Source organism: Talpa occidentalis, unplaced genomic scaffold (genome assembly GCF_014898055.3).
Source record: "Talpa occidentalis isolate TD23 unplaced genomic scaffold, MPIMG_talOcc4v2.1 talOcc4.4, whole genome shotgun sequence".
In the NCBI taxonomy this organism is placed as follows: Eukaryota; Metazoa; Chordata; class Mammalia; order Eulipotyphla; family Talpidae; genus Talpa; species Talpa occidentalis.
Window position 1 is genome coordinate 8033129 of NW_023604295.1, and position 18349 is coordinate 8051477.

At 44.9% G+C, this 18349-nt stretch overlaps 1 protein-coding gene across 1 annotated transcript in view; it reads right to left on the bottom strand.

The window, feature by feature from the left end:
- Window positions 1-18349, bottom strand: part of HUNK (hormonally up-regulated Neu-associated kinase) — a 99228-nt gene that overhangs the window by 23099 nt on the left and 57780 nt on the right. Inside the window, exons 5-6 of the mRNA XM_037525035.2 lie at window positions 9243-9370; window positions 3208-3343 (exon numbers count right to left, since the gene is read on the bottom strand). Of these exons, the coding sequence (XP_037380932.1) occupies window positions 3208-3343; window positions 9243-9370 (264 nt within the window). The remainder of the gene's footprint in view (window positions 1-3207; window positions 3344-9242; window positions 9371-18349) is intronic.

Below are 18349 nucleotides of genomic sequence, written 5' to 3' on the forward strand. Positions count from 1 at the left end.
AAATTATAGGCAGGAGGGTGTAGAAATGACCAATGGTAAAAAATAACAAATGTCTGCTTAAGAAAACATTTTCTTGAAGTTTGTCTAAAGGTTTATCATGGAGGATTCCATTGATTGAAACTGCCTGGTCATCTCAGTGTGGCGTGGCTCTGCCCCTGGCCAATCAGCCCAAGCAGCATGTCTTAACGTTGGCCAACCACATCACTACTGTGCCCTAACCTTGGCCAATCAGACCTCTCATAACCTCACTCCTGGCCCGTCTGGTCACAATCACGTAACAACACCCATATCCAATCAATAGGTGGGCACACGGCAACAGCCCTGCCCACTGCAGGGAGCAAGTCTGTAAGAGAGAAGGCTCAGGTGTGGGTGTGGAAGGGTTAGGGTTAGGGTTAGGTGGGACTGGAGGAGAGAGGAAAAGCAGCCAAGGCCTGGTTTGTAAAAATGTCTGCATCCAGAGGAGGGAAGCCAGCTCTGATCACAGCAAACATCTGTTGACTGACCAGCATGAACACTTACTATAAAAGTTTATTTTTAAAGACATTTTTGCTCTTGCCTTTTGGAAGAGATTAAGTAACTTAACAGAAGACTTTACAGAAAAGTGATGTAAAACACAGACTTTTATTTTCTCTTTTTCCCAAAAGTAGAACATTGACAACATCTAAAATAATTAAATCTGGGACTTGGAATTTATAAAATATACTTTAAAAAGAAAATATCACTTTCCCTAGCCACGTGTGTGCTTTTATCTATGTGCTGGTAAAACCAGAAAAATAATTATCAAAAGCACATTTTTGGTCTTAAATATTTTTCGAAATAAAGACTATAAATACCAGTGTCTCCCCCAATGGTTCAGATTTCTGGCTTCATTACTTGCAAACTGAACATTGATTTGCTTCTAGCACTAGTTGAATAACGGGACTGACACCAACAGAAGACACTGCGCTGCTATTTTCTTTAATATACAAAATTGTAACCATTTCACAACCTACCTAACGAGTTCAAGTGCAGCCTTGCGGCTACTGACCAACTCCAAAGGCATCACTCATCTGGCAAAACCAACCTGAATTTAGGTTTTAATCTACAAAAGCCTGTCCGTAACCTGGGGAAAGCTACAAGATGAGGCGCCAAGGCCCAACTCTCTGTGAATGAAGCTGTGAGCAACAAGGAGGGGGACTTGTTTCTAACACCAGCTCCACTGCTTTCAGCAGCTGCCGCGTGTGGGGACTAACTGTGCTCATTAGCAAGTGAGTGTGTATCTCGCTGACTCCCCTGCCTTGGGAAGCATACCTATGTGCTCTGTCCGGCATGAGCACCGGTAATGAGTCATGGCCCCTCAGCTCTGCTCGTTCTGTCTCATGTGGGGGTAACGTTTCTGGTGTCTGTTTCAGATCCTGGCCCAAATCAAGCTGGTGATGGAAAAGAGCAGTCTCTTTCCAGGTTCCCTTGGTAACATGAGTAACCTAAGCTTTGTTTAAATTACCTCCCATGTCAAACGCTAGAATCCTATATGGCGACTGAGTGAAACCACCTCATCCATGGCTGTGGTGAGCAAGGGTAATTTAGCCCTGTAGCATGGGCACAGATTCCAGGAATATCCACCCATCACCCCTTAAGTTCTTCTAGAACTTTCTCCCCAAGACAGAGCCTGGCCTGCCCATCTCATTTGGAGAACTTGGCACTGTTGCCAAGTTGTGGTGGATGCTTCCAGACTTTCCTGGGTACCTTGAAAATATGATCACACAGAAATACCAGGTGATCCAACAATTCCACTTCTGGAATTATCTACCCAAACATGAAACTAACTTTAAAAAAAAATTATATGCTCTACAGTGTTTACTGCAGTCTTATTTACAGTAGCTAGGACATGGAAACTACCTAAGACCCCAGGAATAGAAGATTGGATCCAGAAGATGTGGTCTAGCCACACCGTGGAATACTATTCAGCCATCAAGAAGGGCAAACTGTTGCCATCTACAGCAAAATGGAAGGAAGTTGAAGGGAATGATGTGCAGTCAAGCAAATCAAAATGACAAAAACAAATACTGAACATTTACATACTGGACAATTCAACAAGTAAATATTTACAAATATTAATAAATGAAGTGAGGTTTCTAAGGTTAAGAAGGAGAGGGACAAAGGGATGGCGGTAGGGGACAAAAAGGAAATACGATCACAGAGGACACCTCTTTCCTGCCTTGTCAGCCCCCATCGGACCCCCTTCAGCAGTGGTTCTCTTGCCTGGTGCAAGCTTGGTCAAGTGGGCAGGAAAGACGGACTCACCATGGGGCCAAGGCTTGTAGCTACTAGACTCATGTGGTCCCCATGTTCATGCCAAAGTAACCACAGTGAGAACACACATTCCCTCCCTCAGGTTAGTTTGCAGTATGTTAAACAAGTAGGAAATGTCTCCTTGTACTTGCTTTCAACTCTGCCATGAGTATTGGCACGGAGGCGTAGGCCACCACCAGGTGTCCCTGAGTTTCCAGGCTGTGGACTCCTGCCTGGACCCTCCCCTAAAAGCCCCTCTTGGGGAACTGCTGAGGGTAAGCCTCATGGGAAGTCCGCCGGGAAATGCCACCTGGAGCCAGTGATGCCTGCTATTACCTCTTCTTCCCGCCTCTAACATTTTAAGGCAGGGGACTTAGGGTGGCATAAACCTCAGAGCTAAAAAGCAGCAGAAGAGGACCCCAGGGGATGGTCTGAAAGAAAAGAGGGTCAAGTCCAACAGATCCAGATGCTAGGAGAGCGCGTGAGGAATCACACACGCAACACACACTCTCACACAGGCACACCTACAACATACACATAGACACACACACATACAACACATGCACAGACACACAAACTCATGATCTCACATGGCATACAGACAAGCACCCACACAGACACAAATACACACACACACACGCACATACAGAAACACACATACTCTCAGACACACAGACTTACACACACACATACACACGCACCATCAGGTCTCAGCTATGCTGCTCTGGGAGATGCAGCTCTCGGAGCCATGCCCTTGGCCCTTTGCCCGCACCGCCCCGGGGCCCTGCCTATACCACCCTGGTGCACAGTACTAGGCTCGGTGGTGGGCGCGGGTGCACCGGGCAGGTGCTGGCTTTCCCTGGCATCCTGCCCAGCTGCCTGGCTGGGAGGAGGCCCCACCCTGCTGGAGAAGGGGGCCCTGGGGCCCGCGGGTACCTGTTGGGGTAGGTGATGTTGCACGGCACCCTGCCGGTGTAATTCTCATTAAGCCAGCGATTTGCCAGCGCCTGCTGGATATTGGGCCTCTTCACCGGGTCTGGCTCCAGGAGCGAGCGCAGGAAGTTGATGGCCCCTGTGAAGACACGGTCAGGATCACATGTCTGGCAGAACGCGCCCCACGAGCCCCGACGCGGCCCCGCACCCCACTCCTGGCCGCAGCCAGGGGCCTTCCCGCACCACTGCTGCAGGTGAGCCCAGATGCGTCGCAGGCAGGTGTGAAGAGATGGGAGAAAGGAGAGAGAAGACTCTTGTTTTCTAGGTAGGTCTGAGTGTGACTGAGGCAAAGTCGCCCTCAAGTCACACCTTCCACGGGCAGCCCGCACCGCCGGGGTGTGAGCCTGGCCTGGAGTCACGCACCTTACTGCAGCGAAAAATAATACATAAATAAAAATGAAATAAAATAAATAAAAACTAATAAACGAATACATATTGAATGATATGAAAGAGCGTGTGGGCAGATTTTACTGAGACATAGCTTTTCTTTTATTACTAAACTCTGCTTGCTTGTAAGCCATTTCTCTTAATGTGTTCCTAGAATGTACTTCTATTTTTAATAGAAATTCTGTGTGTGTGTGTGTGTGTATAAATTATGAACTTTCTTTCCCTAAGGTTAAAATGGGTTAACTGGAGATAGGACTATTTTTTTTTTATTAGTGAGATATAAAAAAAAAAGCACAAACCTTTCAGTCTTCTTTCCATTTACAGGTAGAAATGCATTCACTTTCCCAATAAATTATATGGGTATTGTATAAAAATAAGAACATAAAGCTAGACCCTGTAATCTGGCACTCGCCACGTGACACCCAGAGTCCCAAGGCCACGGGGAGGCAGGAATCAACCTAAACATCCCTGTCACTAGTCCTGCCTCGGAGGACGCCTCCAGGTGGGTCCCCTGGAGCTGATGAGGTTGGCAGAAGTGGTTTCCCTTTGGAAACATAACGAATAAAAATAGAGGTGGAGGTACCAAAGCAGTCACGAGACAGACTTAATACCTTTTATTTTTAGGTTTTTATAGCTGGCTCTCCAAATAAAACTTCCCTAAAATGCTTTTCAGTGGTCTGTAAAGCAAGCATCTCCCCAAAAAGGATCCTCTTTTGGGAAGCTGTTACCCTTCTCTGGACTCCCCAACACAGCAAGCTCCATCGGGATGCTGCATCAAGGACTCCCGTGGCTCAAAGGAAAAAGATGTGCAGCTGCTGAATGGAAATGGGGCGGGAGCGGGTGAGTTCATGAAGTTTCTGAGACTTCTGTAGCTTCCCCTCCAGCCCCAAACAAGCCCCAGGCAGCAGCCACCAGGCAGCCCATGATGAGCCGGAGGAGTGAGATCAAACTGGATGAGTGTTTCTGTTCTATTTTCAGAACCAAAGCGCTGCCTCTTTGCAAACTGCTCTTGAACACAGTCATTTTAGTTCAGATCTCTACTGATGGATGTGTTTCTTTGGTGATTACAAACACTGCATTACTACCCAAGGGACTCTGAAAACCTCCTTAGAGCTCTTTGAAGTTTGTGACAGGGGCCTGAAAATCCCTGTATCTCATAAGCAAAAGGGATTAAGATATTCCCCAGTGTCCTGGGAAGTCGTGATGGGCATGGCCTTCTAAGTCACCACTTGGGACCCTCTGCTCAGGCCCAGGGCAGGGAAGACACACAGGGGGTGCTCCTTCTCTGTGCTCCACATCACAGGGGTCTTGAGATCCTCCCAGGAAACAACCACTTTCTACTGTGAGACTTCGGCTTTCTGGAGTCTAGACTGGCCTCTGGGAACACCTTGACACTGTGCCTGGGGAGGGGACGGTCAGGGGTGCAAGCAGAGTCCCATACCTGCCCAAGGTGCTACTTCATCACCTCCCAGGTGAAAGCAGCAACAATGAAATGAAAGCAGAACCTTCTGGGAAATCTTAATCAGCACTAAAGCCAGCCCTCACAGACGTAACACCTCCCTGAGGTTTCACTTTGGTGCAAAACCTCTTGATCTGAAGACTGAGGAACATACTCTAAATGCTTCAATGAGGTGTAGTATGAAAAGGTGAATTGTCTAAAAAATACGACTGGCATGAAAGGCATTCATAGTTTGTGATAGACCAGTGCCAACAAGCAGGAGGAGGAACAGTGAACAGAATTGGAAAGGTCCAAAGAGCTCAAGTTTTCAGACTCTGTGACAGAGATGAGGCACAATTCTTTAAAAGCACGCACTGTGGGTTCACGAGGGCAACGGTGATTTTCAACTCAGATTGGGCAAAAATGCTTCAAACTTCACCTTAAAAAAAAAACCTAACTGTGATAGAACCAATGTGGAGAGTCATTAAAAGTATCAGTGATGGAATCATCAAGTTAATAATAATGGGTTGTGAAGCAAGTATTAAAATTGGGATTTTTTTATTTGAACATTACTCAAAACATAATATCCCCAAATTGGGGCTGGGATGGTTCTGCATGGGCATCTTATGCTTGAGAAAGGGAGAAAACAGCACAGAGTTATAGGAAAATCAGATCTGGGATCAAGCTGCCATAAATTCAAAAACAGCAATGCTACTTCATCTCACTGAGACTTAATTTCCCCACTGAGCATTGGGGTAATAGCACTTCCCTTGCAGGGCTGTGATGAGAACAGGAGACAATAGGAAAGCACCCACACATGACCACTCAACAAGTGGCCACACCCTTGGTACTGGTAAGCTGGTATTTGGGGACATACACACATGGTCTCAGGAATGAAGGTGGCCCAGGCTGGTTGGAAAGGACAAGAGTAAACTGGGTGGGGTACAAAAAGGGCAAAGAGGGCCTCCCCTGGTGGCTCAGCGGTTGAGCACTGGGCTGCGAAGCTGCCCGCAGCCTCTGCAGCGCCAGTTCGATCCCCGGCCACCGGCGAGGGTCCCACATGGCATGGAGACCTCTCCTGCCACGCCTGCTGCTCCCCTCAGAGTGTACTTCGTCCGTCTGCCTGTTCTGCTCCCTGCTCTGGCTCTGGTGAATTCTCTCACCCTCCCGTACTTCTGACTATACCCAGTGCTTGTATAAATAAAAATTTTTAAAAAATCAATTGTCTGAAGCCACTGAAATTTGGGGGATGTTTATTACTTATACAATAAGTAGCTGTTCTGCAAGATCAAGTCTCATGGGGATTCTAAGTGAGCACCACCTGCCTTTTCTAGACATGTGGGCACAAATATCCTCTTATTATCATTTGTTCTGTTTGGTCATGAACCATGAGAGGAACTCCATTATTTTATGACCCTTAAAGAGACTGCTCTGAAAGATTGCATTTATCTGTAAACATTAAATTTTGTTACCACAATGAGATGTCATTAGATCCCTATCAGAATGACTAAAATAAAAAATGTTGGTAGCAACAAAGGCCAGCAAGGATGCAGAGGAACCCGATCACTCGTGGGAGAGGAATGCAGGACAGCACACCACTCTGACCAAGAATGTGGGAGAGTCTTACAAAACAAAATATGTGCTACTTCATGACCCAGCAATTCCACTCAGAGGCACTTGTCCCAGAGGAATGAAAATTTGCTCACACAAACTTGTACACGAATATTAACCCAAAGATGGAAACCACCCAATGCCCTCCAGTGGGTAAATGGATAAAATAATTACCGTCTAGCCACGTCATGGAATACTATTCAGCAAGAAAAAAAAAACCCACAAGACGGATCATGCAGCAACTTGGATAGATCTCAAGGGAATTATACTCAGTGAAAAATGTTAAAAACATATATAATTTTATAATCATATTTGTATACTTGTATGTACATATAATTTTTGAAATTATGGAGAAAGAGAAAACATTTGAGGTTTTGAGAGTTAGGGAGGGTAGGAGGCAGCGGGGTGGCTTTGGCTGTAGAAGGTAGGATGAGGAATCCTTGTAATGGAACTGATCTGCATCGCGACTGTGTGGTTTCCACGTGTGATTAATTACGCAGAACTAAATACACACAAACACACACATGACTACATGCAAATGTGAATAGGCCAATGAATTTTATCAATGTCAATTTCCTGGGGGTAGTATTCTATTACATCTAAGCAAGGCATCATTAGTGGGGACACAGGATAAAGGGTAGCTCTCCTGGGTCATTTCTTGCAACTGCATTTAAATCTACAGTTAAGCCACAATAAAAAAGGTTTTAAAAATATTATTTGCTTAAAAGAAAAGCTACCTTTACTCTCTAGTCCCTTAACTTGTTTTATTTTCTTTAGAGTACTTACTTACACTACCTAACATCACATGTTTATCTCTTTTTTTTCTGTTTCCCCAGCTGCTGTGTCAGCTGGATGGACACTGACTGTTTTGTCATCTGTCTTCCTGGCACCCAGTCTATGATTGGGGCACAATCCAAACTCATGGAATAAGTGAATGAGTAAGGAATATGGAGTGAATGAATGAACGAACACTCCTCATAGGGCTTTGCAGCCCTTACAACACTTCTGAAACCCAAACATAGCTCTAAAATCCAAATATAGCAATTCATTTGACATTTTGCACATTTTCTAACTCCAAGAGTTAGTGCTCTCAGTGCAGAAATATTTCTTTTATGATGACAGAACTGTAACTTATCTTCCCAAGTACATAATGCCTCCTTTGCTTTCAGCCTCCCGAGATTGTAACCTCCCTCGCAAAGGTGAAAGTATGGACCGAATTAGGTAATTGTAGACAAGAATGCATTTAGGTTTGGATTCCATTTGGCAAACATAAATTCAGAGTCAGCTTTATGGATGCTTGAGAAACTCAAGAGAAAAATACATAACAGTACTAAAAGAAAAATGTTATATTTTAACCATGTATCAGATGTTGAAATTCAATAATTATTTTTCTGGTCACATGCCTTATCTTAATGAAGTTTAGTTTATTTTCTGGAGCCAGTTTCATGATCTGCAAGGCCAAGCTGTGGCCAAGAACTTAAAGTGAATTGTGAACCAAACAAAAGAAACTGCACGAATTGACTGGATCTGAAACTAAATCTTAATACAAACTCCTTATGGAAATGTGAACTAGCTTTAGTTTGAGAGCACTTTCCAAATACACCTGATGATTCAGTCTAATCAAGTAATTAAACCTGTATCTATATATAAAAGCTTTCAAATAAGCTCAAAAACTCAAAAAACAAATCACAACACAGTCCAAACTTGAATGAAACTGGAATTTCTTGACAATGAACAGACTAAGGGAGCCACAATAGAAACACGACTGTAAACACGCTTTCCAAAGTCAGCATTACAATATGTGAGTTTTAAAACAACCAAGTCTGCAATTATTTTTCAATTGGAAACATAAAACCCTTTTGATAAATGTATAATACATAGCACAGAGGAGGATGGAGGAAGTCAGGGTTCAGAATTGAAATGAAAAAGGAAAAATCAAGGAGGCATGAAAGAAGTGCCTGCTTAGAGATGGGAGGTGAAACCTCTTGAGACGTACTTTCTTTTTGTTTTAATTTTTTATCAAAGTAACATGGGTTTAAAACATTCTGTAGGTTTCAGATGTAAGCATTATAATGAAAAAACATATTACATATTACATTATGAGCACCACCAAAAGTCAGTTTCCATCCAACACCACATAACTGCCCCCCACTTTACCCAATTTACCCATCCCCTTTCCAAACCCCTCTGGTAACCCCCATTCTATCTGTATAATCAAAGTGTTTCTTTTTGCTTCTTTTGTTCAATTTTTTGGTTTCTTTATTTTCCACGAGTGAAATTTCTTGAATTCTGTCTGTTTCACCAAGCATAATGCCCTCAAGCTCCATCTATATTGTTGCAAATGGCAAAAGTTCATCATTTTGTATAGCTGTGTAGTATTCCATTGTGTAGACCATATCATCTTAGTTTTGACACTAGGAAGAGATCTACAACCATGGGGTAGCCCTAACACATTGTAAAACAAAAGCAACCCCATATATGGACCCAAAGTGGTTAGAGTGCAAATCTTGAAATTCCAAATTCAGAGTGGCAGGTGCCTTACCTGTGGAGAGCTGAGTGGGGAGTGGGTTCATTTCCTTGTCCACCATTTTCTGGTACAAAGCCCTCAGGCTAAAAGGCTCCACCGTGAAAGGCAGGGTCCCAGTCAACATGGCATACATGTTCACACCTCTGAAGAGAGACAGCAAAGCATGAGACAGCTCCTCCTCATTATGACAAAGAGGGGAAGGGCTTGGCCAAGCTTCAGTTCTGCTACTTTCATGCCAACCTCAACACTCCTTCGCCATCATCTTTTTAGAACCCTCAGCATCTCATCAAAGCAGCCAAAGTGAAAGCCTGGATAAAAGTACATTTGTGAATACTTGAACAATGGACAATGGTGGTAAGAGGAGTTTCAAGAGTTTCCAGAACTCCCTGCTAATGAAGGGAAATCATGGCTCTTCCTTCTGGAAGGAAGTCCTGACTAAATGATGTGAAAAATACCTGGGGGATGTTAGGAAATTTGAATCAAAGTAGTTCTGCCATTATGTGGTTTTCTAAGTAGGGTTTCCAAGGTGGAGCCCGGAGGAGGCCAAACCAAAAAAATACAGGGCAGGAGCCTGCATAGGAGGACATGTCCCAGCTTGGTCCCTGCTCAGTCCTTTGAAATAAAGTCTCATACTCAAAACTGGTGTTTTGCTTTCCCTGAATTGTTTTGGCCTGAAACTAGAGAAATTCCTGGGGGGACAAGGATGAGGGAGAGGTTTCTTTCCCACTCTTATTTTTTATATGTTTATTTTTTATTATTGTGCGAGTCTGCCACTCAGCCCTGACCCAACATCTCAGATGCGGTCCAAATACCTTCTGAATGGGCTTAAGTGCTTTTACCCAAAGCCAGTCTGGAGAACAGCAGTGTCCTCCTGGAGGAGTTTTATTTTCCTGATGTGCAAACCTAATATCATTTTGATGAGATTCGCTGATGGGGATGAAATGCCTGCCTGCCAAGAGGTCTCAAGTGCTCAAAAGCACCTGAGGGAATATGTTTTAAAAACAGGCAATAGGATTTCCAGTCAAAACAAATCCAATGAGACTGATTGAAATTAAGACCCTTGGGGCCCTGCTCCATTGAGGCGCCTCTGAATTAAAGTGCTACAGATCACCACAGGTACGGAGCCCACGGGCTCCAGCTAGAAATCATTCTCAAATTGCAGACATTTGCTAAGACCTGGTTCCTGCTCTGTCACTCACAGCTGACTGAGAGAGACTCTTTGCCCCAGGCCATGGTGCAGGTGCTGGGGAGGGTGAACCAGACCACCCACCATCTTGGATACATCATTGGGGACAGACAGCCAACAAACAAATCAATAAGCTCCTTCCTTTCAAGGGGTGTTGAAATGCTGGGCTGTGCTGCTTTATGACCACAGAGGAGATAAACAGGACTACAGTGTAGAGGATGTGTCTTTGGCTGGTGGACAAGAGGCTAGGGAAGACGACCTCCATGGACCAAGAAAAGGAGACAAGAATGAACAAGGTACCTACAGAGCCATCGAGAGCAGAGTTTCCCTGTGTTTGTGAAACGTGTTTCCTAGGACGAGAAAAGATGGGTGATTCAAGGATTTGGGCAAGGTGACCCAGCGGTAAGTGGATGGAAGGGGCAGGTGTGGGGAGTAGGGGATGAAGGGAGTAAACCCAGCACCAGCTACTGAACAATGAACATGAGCGATGTGTGCAATGGGAAGAGAAAAGCAAAGAAGAAATATGGACATCTGAAGGGGATGGGCCAAGGGAATGGGTCAAATTACACGAAAGCCAGACAAACAGTGGTCATAGTGACAGAACTGAGGAAGCTGGGAGAAGAGTGAGTTCTGGGTGGAGGGGAGAAGCATTTGGGGTGGTGGCAGGTCTGAGAAACTACCATGCACTGCGTTTTAGATGTGTTTAGCAATGCTAACCCCCTTTTTGGAAAGATTCTTGGAGACTGACGAGAGAGGGCCTTAGACCCCCGGGTTTTATGGATGGAAACTCCACCAACAAAGTCGCTATTGGAGACTCAACCAGTCTCTCAGACAAGCTGTTTCCAATCTCCCTAGGGCAGCTCGTTCCATTCAGGAATCCTTCCCAGTATCTTCCCTACATCTTGTGCCTGCTGGTTATCGAACAAAACCGTCTCACATCCGTCTGGGTGCCTTAAACTTAGTTTAACATTCACACCTTTAGCTGAATAGCCCAGGACTTACATACTATTTTCCCACAGGTTAGTTTTTATAATACTCAAGTCAAACAATGTTTCTCAAACCAAGGTACCTGTACGCATTCTCAGGGGATGAGCAGTTCTAAGTTTAATTTTCTTTTGGTGATTCACAAAAATATTTCACAAAGCCTAACCAGGGACGTGGGCTGCCCACCAGATAGCCAAGTGCCTCTCCATGGTCCACACTCAATTTCAGGGTTGGCAGCACTTGCCAACACAGGTCACTTCTATGAAGGTCCTAAGCTAGTGAGAAAGGGGCAGCAGTGGGCTTCATCTGTCCTTGATGCCTCTGGGCCTGTATCTGTGGAAGAGAAACCTCCTGACGAGAAGAGTAAGAAGCTGTTCCAAAGCGTGGCCCTCACCCAGAAGCAGCGGCACCAGGGAACTTGTCAGCAATGCAAATTCTTTGGCCCCAGTACAGACAGACCTACTGAGCTTGGCACTCTGGGGGTGGGCCCAGTCTTCTGTGTCCTTACAAGCCTTCCAGGTGCTTCAGATGCCACTCAAGTGTGAAAGCCACAAGAGGAGTGAGAAGTGGAGAGAGGGTTGACCCACAGTGGGAATTACTCTAGGACCATGTGCAGCCTCGCAAAACGGGGCCAGTGGAATTCCAAGTTGTTAATTTGAACGTTTCAGAGAGGGGGGATTCAGTCTTGTTATATTTAACTTGGTTTTATGTAACTTGGTTCCATGTAACTTGCAGAGCCATCTAGTCTCTCTTGCATTGAGCGATAAATAAAAGCAGTTTAATTTGGCAAGGGTAAATATTAAGGAAAAGTTAAATAAAATAACTGAAGGCAACATGAAGGGCAACCAAGCATGTTCTTCCTCTACAAGAAGCAAGTCCAATACTCAAGTTTAAATACTTCAAACATGGACCTATTATATTCTCCCTTAATCTTCTGGGGACACAGAGCTTCCTGTTACAGACGAGGTACACTGAATGATGCAGAAGCTCCAGGAGATGGGACGTTATGATGAAGAGAGAATCCAACTGAAGGTGTTTGTGGCTAAAACTTGGGGCCCTAGAATCAACTCTAATACCGTCTACTTTCAAGGAAACATCCAAATGTTTGTCTCCTTGTCGTCAACTGGTTTCACAAGATGACAAAGATCTCAAATCATTGTCTCTCTGAATTATTTGGCAGGGACCACAGGTAATAGATGTCAGCCTTAAAACTGGTGCCACAGAGGAGCATAAGGGACCGTGGTGATGGATCCTGGGTGCAATGGTGGTGGGATAACTATAGGGACCATACCTGAGAGAAGCCAAATATGGTCCAAAAATGAACAAACATGTAAGAAAATAAATATATATGTTTATCGCAAATATATATATATATTTGTGATAAACATATATATTTGTGATAAATATATATATATTTGCGATAAACATATATTTGTTTATATATATAAAAGTTTATTTATATTTATTTGTTTTATATTTTATATATATTATATATATTTTATATATATTTATATATTTTTTATAGATATATAAAACAAATAAAAGGATCATGCATTTCCTGTTGTTAAAAAAAAAATTGGTGTCACAATCAGTGAACTCTGGGGTCTGGCCAGCTGAGCACGAACTTCATAAAGTAAACATAAGAGATTATTTTATCAAACTGACTCCAGAATTCCATTTCTCTTGGAGGAGTTTCTCCTCAACAAAAACAGTCACCAATCCTTAAAAAAAAAAAACCCAGATCTCCCTTCCAGGCTCTCATCTCATCTGGAGAGTGGATAAGAGCAGTTAGGCCTTTCAGGTTGTCTGAGGGTAGAATGAAAGCCACAGAAAGTGCTCAATGCCTGGCATAAATTCAGAGCTGATGAAGAAGACCTATTGTTTTATAACAAAACTTTTAAAAACAACAGGAAAAAGAAATTACAATTGTATTTGTCTCCTAATGCCAAGTAACCTGCACTAATCGTCAGACGGTCCTCAGGGGTTTTCAAAGGGAAACCATATTGAACATTTTAATTCCTTGCCCCTAGAGGGTTCGTACACATTTAGTATGTGGATAAAGAGAAATCTTGTCCCTTTGACATTTCAGAAGCATGTGAGGATATCAAGGGAACTATGTGGAATGCACTTTATAAACCTCGGTAATCCCATAGAATTAGTGGGAATTTCAAAACATGTTCAGAATTTCCTGATGTGTCTTTTGAAACATGGCCCAGGGGCTTTCTCCCTCCACAGCAGACACAAGGCCCTGGAGAATCACAGGAGGGGAGTAATAAGACACTGGAATGAAAGAGGGCAATAAGCAAGTGTGATTTGGGTTTCTCCAACCCGAAAGAAATGAGTGAGACATTGTGGGGTGGAAGAAAACCCAGATACTTATTGGCCAGTGAGGGATATTCTGGGGTCAAAGGGATAGAATATTCTGGGATCAAAGAGCAGCTGGAAGAAGAGGGGGCAGGTGCACCATGAACATACATCTGGACCCTGGGATTAAGTCAGGAGCTTAATGGCAGTCCTGATTTTCAGCCCAATACACAAAAGTATTTCCTAGAGGAAAAGCTGGGGTATCACCTGTCATCCCAGAGAGGAAAGACATCAAGTCATGTCTCCCTAGAGAAGTCAGCCAGCAGCTTTAACAAGACACCAGGGACAGTCACTGATAGCTATGCTGGCAGGTGGTCTGTTTACACAGGCTCATGGGGCTGGTGGGCAAAACCCCACAAAGCACCCGGTTTACATCAGAGTGCAGCTGAGAGAACTCCTGCAGACACACCTTGCTCCTCTGTGGTCCTACAGGAAAGAAATGGCCTTGGAAAAATTAAAAATAACTCTCCACCTAAAAAAAGCAATATCCTCCCATCTTTCAGTATCAACTTTCAGGACAACTTCGGGCATAAAGTCTTGAAAGTAAGAGTGGGAACAGATCCATCCACTTGGAGAATCTCAAATGTCATGACCACCCGTTAAGTGGTCCATGTTCCCAAGAAATTGTTATCTTGTGGATTTTAAGAATTTTTCCTTTCTCCCTTTCTCTTTTCTACTTTAAAGGTACATGTTAGCTACAAAAATATATACATACATGTTGGATTTTATAACTGAGAAACCTCAGAAGTTAAAGGGAGCTTCTCTTAAAAGTCACAAGCCCTGAAGGAAGTCATAGGTCTCTTCTCCTGCTGCCACCTACTGCCAGCCTTCATTTTGTGGGGGCCTGAATGGGGAGGAAATGTCATTCTTCCATATCTGACCCCAGTCAGTAGCTGATGATATCTGATAGTACTTTTATTAAACAGAGTCTGAGACCTAGAACAAATTCTCGCCTCTCCCTAGGCACCTAGGTCTAGACAGGAGGAAACAAGATGGCTTCCCACGGCCAACTAGTTTATATGAAGGGAAAGCACTGGGGACAGAGATTTTTTTCCCATGAAGTGAAGACAGATTCATGAGGTTGGGAAGGTTGTCTGAGTGTGTTGTACACCACTCTGCGAGGCATTAGGTCTTCTCACAAATTCTTCATCCACCCCCATGAAGGCAAAGAGTAGCTTTGGTTGGAAAAAATGTTGCATTCTTGATTTTCCTTTTCTTGGTCCTTAGAGATGGACCAAACTTCTCAAGAGAATGCTGTGGCATTTTTCTTTTTCTTTTTCTTCTCTTAATTTAGAAAGTACATCTGCGTTAAAGGTGTTTTTTCTAATGGACATATATGCACTCTGAAGGAAAAGTCTGCCCCAAAAAAGGATTCAATACACCAGAATGGACATTTTTGTTCTGTGTCTGAAATCTCAAAGCTCACTGGAAATAAAAATGTAGATATTTCATTTGTCTGGATTAAAGAAGTAGATAATTTCAAAGATTTTCATACCTGGTCCATATCTGAAAATAATTATCACTGAAAAGAATGGAGAACCCCCCCCCACCCCCGCCAAGACAGCAGGTAAAATGTTCTATTTCTATTGTTAACTCCTGATTCACTACAGGATGATGATCCTGGGGACCCCATTTGTGGGAAGAGCTTTCTTTCCTCAAGGTTCCCACGAAAGAGAAGCTGGTTTTCTTCCTCACTCAACTGTCTTAGAAGTCTTGAAGAAAGATCCTATGCTTCCACCAAAACCTCTGGAGGAGCCAGTTTGCGTTTGATTTTGGAAATGAACTCTCCCCTGTTGTTGTTTCACAGCAATAAAGAGATGCTTTATAATAACAGTGTCTGACCCAGGGGAAAATTGTCTTTTTAAACTGCCTTTTAAATTAAATTCTCTTTGGGCTTTCTATTTCCAATTCTGCCAGTGATCACGGATACCAAAACAGAGAGCTTACTAGGATCTCAAACAGCACCCCAAGCAGTGAAAAAGTCATTCTTAAACAAGGCTTGAAGTGTGAGGTTTCTCCAAGATGAAGAGCAACAGTCATCAGTAATCCTTGTGCTTGCATATGCTGTTCCCTTTGTCTGGAAAGGCTATCTCTTCTATGCCAACTGGCAAATTCCCCTCCTCGATCAGGAGCAGATCAAATCCTCCTCTGAAGTTTTCTTCAATTCAGCCAGTTGTACAGTCTCCTCTGGTCTCCGCACTGTGACCAGAGGTTCTGTCGTTGCTGTAATTGGTGAGACTGGCAGGGAGGTACATGTCGTCTTAGTCAACACAGGGCGGCCTAACCAATGGACAGTTATTTGCTCCCAGTTCTGGAGGCCGCAAGTCTGAGATCTGCACTCCAGCATGGCAGGTCCCATGAAGGCTCGTCCTCTGTCGCAGAAGGTCACCTAGTTACCCTGTCCCCACTTGTGCATAAGCAAGCAAGTCTCTTCTGAGGACACGAATCCCATCATGACACTCCACACTGAAGACCCCTCAAAGTCCCACCTCCAGATGCCACTGCATTGAGTGTTAGGGTTTCACCATATACATGTTCAGGGAACACAGCCAGTACATCATCTTAGATAAGTGCCTAGATTGAAAAGAAAAAGCCACAAATTCCTTATCCCTCCTGCCCCCATTAAGGGGTGGAGTTGATCTCTCAAATGGGTTTGACCAGGAGACCTGCTTTGCCCAAAGGGACACGAGCAGAAGTGACAGAGACATCGCCACAAGGCACTCAGGTGCGGGCCCGTGGTCTCCCACCCCGGGACATTCTTCACCACAGTGGGCACAAAACTACGTATTTTGTACTTTTCTGTTTCTGGTTTTCACACAGTTGATAATGCCCCACATTTAGGTGACAGAGCCACTAGAGAACTCGATTTTAGGATCTGATCATCGGTGATCTCTGTGGGATCGCTGACGGTGTCTTGCTCTCTGCTGGGTGACAGGTGACCAAGAATTCACTTGATCTGGTCCATGTGTCTTCAATAAAGGAAACGGCTTGTGCTTCCCGGGAAGGAGAGTGGGTCCTGGGATTTCCAGCGGTGACTTTGTCCTCATCCAGTTACTTTGGACCTTCCCTGGAGGGCAGAGCTTAAACAACAGAAACGTATCATCTCACAGGTCTGGAGGCTCAAGGCCCAAGACACAGAGCGTCGTTTCTGAGGCTGGTGGGGAGACCCTGGCCTGCACTGCTCTCCAGCCTCTGGGGGCTGGTGGCCGTTGGCGGCACTCCTTGGCTGGTAGACATCTTTGTAGTCAATGGCGATCTCCGTGTCTCTCTGTGTCCAAAGTCCCCCTTTCATAAGAACTTCAGCCATGTTGGATTTTATGCCCTCAATTTAACTGGGTTGCCCCTGCAAATTCCTACTCTTCAAATGATGTCGCTTTCAGAGATGCTTGGAGTTTAGAACTCCAACTTTTGGGGGCACAATTCAATCCTAACATTTTATTACCCCCCCTGCTTACAAGTAATGGCTCCCCACTACCCTTAGGGTAAAATGCAACCCTTCCCACGCCCCCACTCCCAGCCTTCATACACTATTTCCTCTGCCTGCAGCCGTCCTCTTCCCACAGTTGAATCTGCCTCAGGATTTGATTTTGAGGTCAGTTCCCTAAGAGGCCACCCCCATCCTCATTCCCTGCACCCCACTTCCTTCCTTCAAAGCAGTTACCATACTTTGTTTATGGCTTTTTAATACATTGACTGTCCCAACAGAATGTAAACCCTACAGAAAAAGCACAACAACAGCTGTAGAGAGTGAGGATTAAGAGACAGACTAGAGGTCAAATCTTGGCTCTAACCCACATTAGCTGCTGTCGGACACGCCGACCTGCCCCTCTGTGCCACCCCCGCGGTGCCACAGTACTTCCTGGGGGAGCCGCTGAGTCTGGTCAATGGGTAGGGAGAGGGCAGATGCGATGGACCAGGTCCCTTTACTGTGCTCACGAGGCCTCTCACATCTGGACCCTCCCCCAGGCCACAGGACTTGGTAGAGGGTTGGGAACAAAATCTGAGCTTAGAAATGTCCTTTGACGGGGCTGCCTGCCACGGCCGGGGCTGCCCGTGTGTCACGTGGTAAGTGGTGTGGGCCCACCGCAGTTGGCAGCGGGAACAGGGAGACCATGTGGGGTGGAGGCCTGGGCCCTCTCCCACAGCTGCCACAGCCCATGAGCACCCCTCCTCCTACCAGTCCCTCCACACATTGGGGAGACGTCTGCTTTACCACTCATGCACTGAAAGGGGTCTCCTACTGCAGGCCGAGCCTTGTCACCATGACGACAGGCAACAATACCATCTGGTGCAGGGCCCTTGAGAGCAGGACCTCAGGAGCCAACTGTTACAGCCACATGACACCCTGAAGCTCAATTTTTGGGGTCCCCATTCTTCTCCATCCTTTCCTTTATTCCTGGTAAACAAACTGCCCCTTTCACAGCCTCCCACTTAGCGTAGATGACTTTCCTGAGTGCTAAGGGAAGAAAGTCAAATTCATCCATTCAATAAGCCTGTATTGAGGGAGGATGTCGTGCCCAAGCACTTTTGAGAAAACATGAAGGGCCAGGACAGGTCTCATCCCACGTTCCCTGCCTGGAGGGTTGTG